The sequence below is a fragment of the Gouania willdenowi genome, chromosome 11 (assembly GCF_900634775.1).
Source record: "Gouania willdenowi chromosome 11, fGouWil2.1, whole genome shotgun sequence".
Classification (NCBI taxonomy): Eukaryota; Metazoa; Chordata; class Actinopteri; order Blenniiformes; family Gobiesocidae; genus Gouania; species Gouania willdenowi.
In genome coordinates this window covers 9,256,406-9,263,421 of record NC_041054.1, presented here as the reverse complement: position 1 = coordinate 9,263,421, position 7,016 = coordinate 9,256,406, and the positions used below count along the sequence as shown (strand labels likewise).

General features: G+C 39.9%; 1 protein-coding gene across 4 annotated transcripts in view; it reads right to left on the bottom strand.

Moving 5' to 3' along the window:
• Positions 1–951: 951 nt before the first annotated feature.
• Positions 952–7,016, bottom strand: part of trps1 (trichorhinophalangeal syndrome I) — a 129,541-nt gene continuing 123,476 nt past the window's right edge. For all 4 annotated transcript variants that reach the window (XM_028461192.1, XM_028461194.1, XM_028461195.1 and 1 more), the window contains one exon: positions 952–4,200. In XM_028461192.1, coding sequence (XP_028316993.1) covers positions 2,623–4,200 — 1,578 coding nt within the window. In that variant the 3' untranslated portion in view covers positions 952–2,622. The remainder of the gene's footprint in view (positions 4,201–7,016) is intronic.

Sequence of the window (7,016 nt, the reverse complement as noted above, 5' to 3'; positions counted from 1 at the left end):
TGGTAATGGACTCATTTACATAGACCAAGTTAAAAAAGTTCTTCACTGAAATGATTACAGCAGCAGTTCTGCTTGCTGTCGTCGTAAGTTTGGTTGGATATTTAAAACTGCCACACACCCCCCCCAATTCAGAAAAAAAACCCCAAAAACCGTTTCTCATAATTCAATACCAGCGATAAAAACAGAAAACTTTCTGACAATGACCATATCTAGAGCGGGGGAAAAAACAGTGTGTGATGATAAAAAAGTATAGCAGATAGCCCCAAACAAAAACATTTCCTATCAGACGATGTGAGGAATAAGCAATCACGGTTTTAAAAGCATACAGGCACTCTGGTGACCCAACTGTGTACATTTTGATCAAGAACAAACCATCGCAACATATTTGTCCTTATAGAATTTGCATATACGCAACAAACAGTGTTTGCCATCAAGTCAAATGTTAGCTTCGCAACTGAAAGAGAGCGCCCTTGGAAAACCACAACATAACGTTGGATTGTTATCGATTGACACAACGGCGCCTCGTCTGCCTGGCGTGACTCATCGGTTACATGACATCGTTTACACACAAAATGTGAAATGGTACACGGTATTAGGCACTAGGCAGAATATGTTCATTCATGTCTCTTGGAAAAGCATAGGAAAATATCTTTTCTCTCATTCTTAGGCTCGTTCATTCCTTCAAAAAAAGTCCTTTGTTTTCTAGCAACTAAGGCAGCAAGGCTGGGGAAGTCATTCTTTCAGTACAAAAATAACCAAAATGGCCGACATGTGGCTCATTTTAATGAACATGGGCACTTTTTTGAGTTTTGACAGTGACACAAGAGTAAAAAAAAAAAAAAAAAAACACTTTTGTCACATACTGTACGTTGTTTGAAAGTAAAAGTGTAAAAAAAAATTATCAAGAAAAATGTGGGATGTTGTTTTACTTCATTGTAAATTTAAATTGTCTTTTTTTTTTTTTTTTAAGTGTAACTTGACAGTTCCCACTGCCACCGGGAAAGCGACATCATTTGCAGACGCAATAGAGCAACATGCTACATAGAGGCAACCTACTAAAACGCTCAGCAATGTGAGATTAAACACTGTAGGCAATAATCTCTGTAAACTTTAGTACAGAGAAAAAACACGATATAGTTCCACAAAAACAATTGACCATTTAGAAAAAAGAAAAACCTCCCTCGGGTTCCTGTGTCTTTCGAGAACTGTGTAACCTCACAGCATGCAGAAATCCAGAAAAAAAAAAGTAAAGATACTAAGACTGAGTTTGACCTATTGACAGAAATTAACAACACAAACATGTATGAGAACGTCAGGTAAATGCGAGAACCATTGGGCTCTGTGATAGACGGGTTGGTGTGCAACATGTGGGACCCCTGAGGACTGAGAATCTGAGCGCTAGCCTTCATTTTGTCTACAACATCAACTGGGGATGAGCACTTCTAAGGATACAACACTAATGCACACATGTACACTGACCCACCCATTGCTGTACCGTTTCTGTGAACCAACTGCGATCAATGTAGCCGTTTTTCCTAAATAAAAAATAAAAAATAACAAAACATGATGACATTTCAAAAAAGTACCATTTCCTCCCAAAAAAAAAAAAATCTGCATGTAAAAAAATAACAGTATATAGGAAAGAGTAGCAAATTGCAATATATAACATCACCAATATTAATAACATTACCTTTTCTATTATTAATATAAAAGTTAAGCAGATGATTAGATAGTTGTTCTATAGGGCAGGCAGCCAGGCACGTAGCTAGTATCATGGCACATGATAGAAAAGAACTGAACAGCATCACTTGATGATGAAAACACTTCGGTTCGGAGTTGCAGCATTTTTTGTCAGTTGACTTCCTTTAAAGGAGGGTTCGAAAAAAGTCCCAATACTCCCATTCTTCAGTCGACTGCTCGTATCCAGCATGTCCGATTGTGTTGTTGCATTGATTGAAGTTACGTACACAAGGGGGTACCAGTGGAACGGTGACTGTGTCGTACCTTGTGAGTTAACAACTGGTATAAATGTTCTTGTTTTGTTGAGTTTTTTGGTTTTTTTTCCATTTACTTGCCCAAAACAAAACATTAGAAATGGTCGGTAAACAAAATGAAGCAGTTCGAGATGTACCAGAATAAAACGGGCCATCACATCAGGCACGTTTTGTCCTTATCAACTACCTCAGCTCAGTTTATTCATTTTTTTGCCGTTGTAGGTGTGCAAGTGCTCAATACCTCAGAATTGTCAAAAGAATAGGGTCAGTTTGACTTTAAATCCAGCTTACAATCAAACAAACAAACAGAAGAAAGGCAGATTTTTTTTTCCAAGTTGATGGGTGTTGAAATCTTGCCCCACACAGTAGCTGTCAAGTCAGCGTCACTCAACTGCAAATTCTGGCAATGTCTCCAAACCGTCCCCCGCAGGCTTTTAGTTTGACCAGATACTTCTCTGACTCCTGACCGTGTTGACAGCTGAGAGTTTCCAGCATTGAGATGGGTTACTTTAAGTGCCCAAGATTTGCCCATTTTGACATGAGCGAGCCTCCATGACCATGAAGGCACACAGCTTATTTATCCAAAAAAACTTGTCCTTAAAAAATGTTTAAGAAATCAGGAATTGCTTTAGTTCTCGTCTAGGTTTGTGTCCATCTTTTCAGGCTCGGATTCCGTCGCGTCCACTGAGGATTCAACGATTTCCTTACTCACGTCAGGCACATTTTTGCATCCTAAATCCTGGTTTGTTGCGTCGCTCTCCTCCATGCTTCCTCCCTCCTTTTTAGCGTTGGTTTCATTGTCACTGCTTGTGTTCTCGTTATCACCAACATCACTTTGACCGCTGACCTCACAGTGATAATTAGCCTCTTTTTCTTCTGTTGCCAGGTTTGGACACTCGGGTTGTGGCGTCCCGATGGTGTCCTGTGTTCTGCTCTCTTCTGGGTTCTCCTTTGTTTGTTCTGAGTACCTGTGTAGGCCCCTTTGTATGTGCGTGGTGAAATCGTACCGGTCTGCGCAAAGGTGGAGGCAAAAACTGCACTGGTATGGTCCCTTGTCACCATGACAACTCATATGCAGGGCGTACATGACCTCATCTAGAAAGTAGATACCGCAGTGGACACAACGGTTGCTCAGGTCGTCCTGCGTTGCCACTTCAACTGTTTTGCAATCCGACGAGATGTTCAAGTGATATTTTTTTGGATCTTTCGCTTCATTCTCCATTTCCTCACTCGTGTTCCCTTCTTCATCCATCCTCTCATCTTCCTCCTCTTTAGTTTCTTTACACTTTCCTTTCAAGCTCTCTGCCAGAGGAGAGTTCTGCCTCCTTGGCTCTTCACCATTTGTGGACACGTGTATGTTTACGACACTTGGATCTCTTTGTCTGATTGCGAGATCCAGTGGTGCTTCATTTTCTAATGACGATGACGATGAGGACTGGGTGTGAAGAGTAGGAGGAGGATAGTGCGTGGGAGCCGGAGGAGGCGGGAGAGGCGAGTAGGGCGAGGCGCAGTAAGGCACCGTGTAGCTTTGCTGATGATGGACTGGTGTTACCATCGCTCCCAGATAGTGGGGGTTACTTCCCAGACTACCAGGGCTGCTTAGGTTACTGATGGTTCCAGGAACCCTGGATGCAGCTGCCATTTTGTACTTAGTCCAGAATCTGAGCCAGTCCGTCTCTGGGGTCAAGTCAGGGGAGATGGTTAATGGTAAGGGTAAGGAGAACAGAGGGTACTGGTATTTCTCAATGGGCGAACCTGGAGGTGAGTAACTGGACGGCTTGGATGGGCGCATGTACTTCTCAATGGGGCTGCCTCTTTCTGAACCTCCTCCCCCTTTCCCCACCTCCACTTTAGCTGCGATCCCTCCGTCAATGATGGCCCCGTTGCCCTCGGCTCCGACGATTGAGGGAGGATGTGAGGGGAGGAGAAGAGGAGGCATGCGTCTGTGGATCTCCAACGTTTGATTGGCTAAAAAGGCCTGAGTGGATCGAGGCGAGCGTGAGCAAGGGGACGGCTGCTGGTTCTTCACCGACGCACAGCCTCGGTCCGATTCGTCCCCATTGACGCGTTCCTCGCTTGTGATTCGTTGTTGCTTGGGGGCGGGGTTTTCAGACGACAGCGAGTCAGGGTTGAGGCGTTTGCGGGTTCGTCGACGAATTATTTGCTCTCCGTTGTTCTGCTTGATGATGTTCAGAGGTCGAGGAGTCTGTAGAGTAAAGGTAAAAGGGATTACCCATCAAAATGATCAAACATTAGTGAACTATATCAATTATTTTACCTTACTACACATTTATTAAATACATGTTTAATGGATTTCAAACAACATATGCAACCAAAAAAAATATTTTTTATATGCATATATACTAGGGTGGTTTACAAAATTTGTCAGATTACTATTTGCCTCGTTCACGTCGACATTGTCAGCATCTGCACCGAAAATGGAGTCAATCGCTGCACATTTAGGGGTGGCACACTTTTTCCTTTTTCAGAAAATTTAGGGGAATTTTTTTTTTTGGAAAAGTGTGCCACCCTTTTGGTACAGATGTTCAAAATCCATCAATAAATAAGAACAAGGCAAAAAAAGATCGGGCAAAATTTGGAAAACTTTCTTTTATACCATTATATTGTGAACCACCCTAATTATATATATATATAATAAATTGCTCTTTCATTGACCTCCAGTGCCTTTTTTTGTTTTGCTACACACCAGTCCAAATCTTGCTTATTTCTACAACCAGAACAGACACAAAATAGTCCCCATGACGATAGCACTTTTTGCCCTCACCAGCAGAGGGTGTACTTGAATCTGATGGAACAAAAAGTTACATTTGAAGTCTTAACATTTTCAGTGTCTACCACTAATACTTAATGTACCGTTCTTTTGTACCAAACAAAATACTGGAACAATGATGGAAAACTGAATAGTGCATTCACAGCAGGTTACAAAGCAGCAGAAGGAGAAATAAAAAAGTTCCAGCAAAAATATTTGTATATACTAACTTAAAAGTTTTTCTAATTTGTGTAAAATAAATAGCACAGCAAAGAATTCACAAATAAATAAGCAAACGGCAAAAAAGCCCACATTTCACAATATGAACTGCAACCTACGAACATCTGCACGATCTAAACATAAACTCTGAAATATACCACCCACACTGGCTACATGTGTGTGGAAGTATAACTGAGTTCTTATATATATATATATATATATATATATAAAAAAAGTTAAACATTAAAGTGCTAAACAATGATCTAAAGAAATAACACGCTGGAAATGAAATATGTGAGATGTCATGGCAGGGTTGAATGTAAAAATTGATGAGAGACTGAATTACTTACAGTACTTTATTTTAAAGTACAACATTTAACTGTTTCTCTTGGTGTATTTCACGACGCTGCATTGGTCATAACTGTTAATCTTTCCTGAAGCTGATAAATCTGATGGATTCTCTATTGACTTCTTTGTCTATGGATCCGTTTTCACACCAGATTGCTCCGTCATTATCGGAATAATCATGGACATTATTATATTATTGTCATGTATTGAAATATTCTTCCTATTCTCCAGAAATTTAGTAAATTAATAATCATTTTTGCAAGAGAAAAACTCCGGTTTGTCCAACACGGACCAAACAAAGCTGGTATGAAGGCACCTAATGCATTTCTGCTCTGTACATTTACAATGGATAGAATTTAATCAAGTTTCAGGATGAAAAATTAATCAATGTCTCCTTTAATTCTGTTTATTTAGGGAGTGCATTAAGCGCCGACGGTTGCCGGAGTTGCAGCTTAATTAATGATGGTTGTCTCAAGAATTGGGGGTGGGTGGGGTGGTGGGGTGGGGGGTCTATGATGTGCTGCATTATTGCTGTTGGTTTGGTTGTTTTAGTGTTGCAACATGTTCTCTCATCTCAGGAAAAAACAAATAGTCTGTGTTCATTTGTGTGAAGTTATTGTGTGTTTTTGGATTATTCTGTGATTTCTGTCTATTGCCACTTTGTATGTTTTTCTGTTTTTATTTTTTATTTTTTGTTGTCTAGTGGTATAATTTTCTCTAATTCTGTGTGCATGTTGTTTTGTTGAAGTCATTTCATCTAAGTTTGACGTCGCCTTGTGTGTTTTTGTTAGGAACTTTTGGCTTTTTTGTTGTCATATTGTGTTATTGGAGTCATTTGTGTATTTTTTGTGTCATTTTATTTCAATTTTACCATCCTATTTTGTATTTCTGTTTCTGTTTTTTTTTGTGTTTTTGGATTCATTTTGTGATTTCTGTCTTGCCATTTTGTGTGTTTTTGGAGTGATTTTGCATATTTCTATTGTCACTTTGTATGTCATTTTTTCCCAGTGGTATAATTCTCTAATTCTGTGTGTATGTTGTTGAAGTCATTTTATCTAAGTTTGTTGTCACCTTGTGCGTTTGGCAAGGAAATTTGTGTTATTTAAGTCACACATTTTTTTTTGGCATTTTGTTTTAATTTTCCTATCATATTGTGTATTTCTGCTGTCATAATGTGTAATTCTGTGCATTTCTTTTGTAATTTTGCTGTTGTTTTCTGTAATTTTGTGGATTTTTTTTGGAGACATTTTTGCCGTTACATTGGTGGCTGCACAAAATTAAGCCGAGGGCCTGATGTGAACCCCTGGGCCACGAGTTACCCCATGTCTGCTCTAGCTAAATAGTTTCTTCTGCTTTCACAGTTTTGCCTCTCTTGAGTTTTACTCTTTTAGCCTTTTCTTGACTTTCTCCATTTATGTCGACTTTTCTCTGCCTGTCTGTTCATAACTGGCTCCCCCCCTCTCTCACTCCAAGTGTTTTACTAGCTGCTATCCTCTCTAATAATGTGTGTAGAGCATATAAAACTTTTATTATCGTACATAAAATATGGTTGTTGTGAAGATGCCAAGAAGGGTTGAGAGCAGGGACGTGATTGGAGCGGCAGATGAGATAAACAGGTTGGACCAAGGACATTTTGCAGGGACATGAAGGAGTAAACTTCAATAGCCTGTCATCCACTAAGAGGT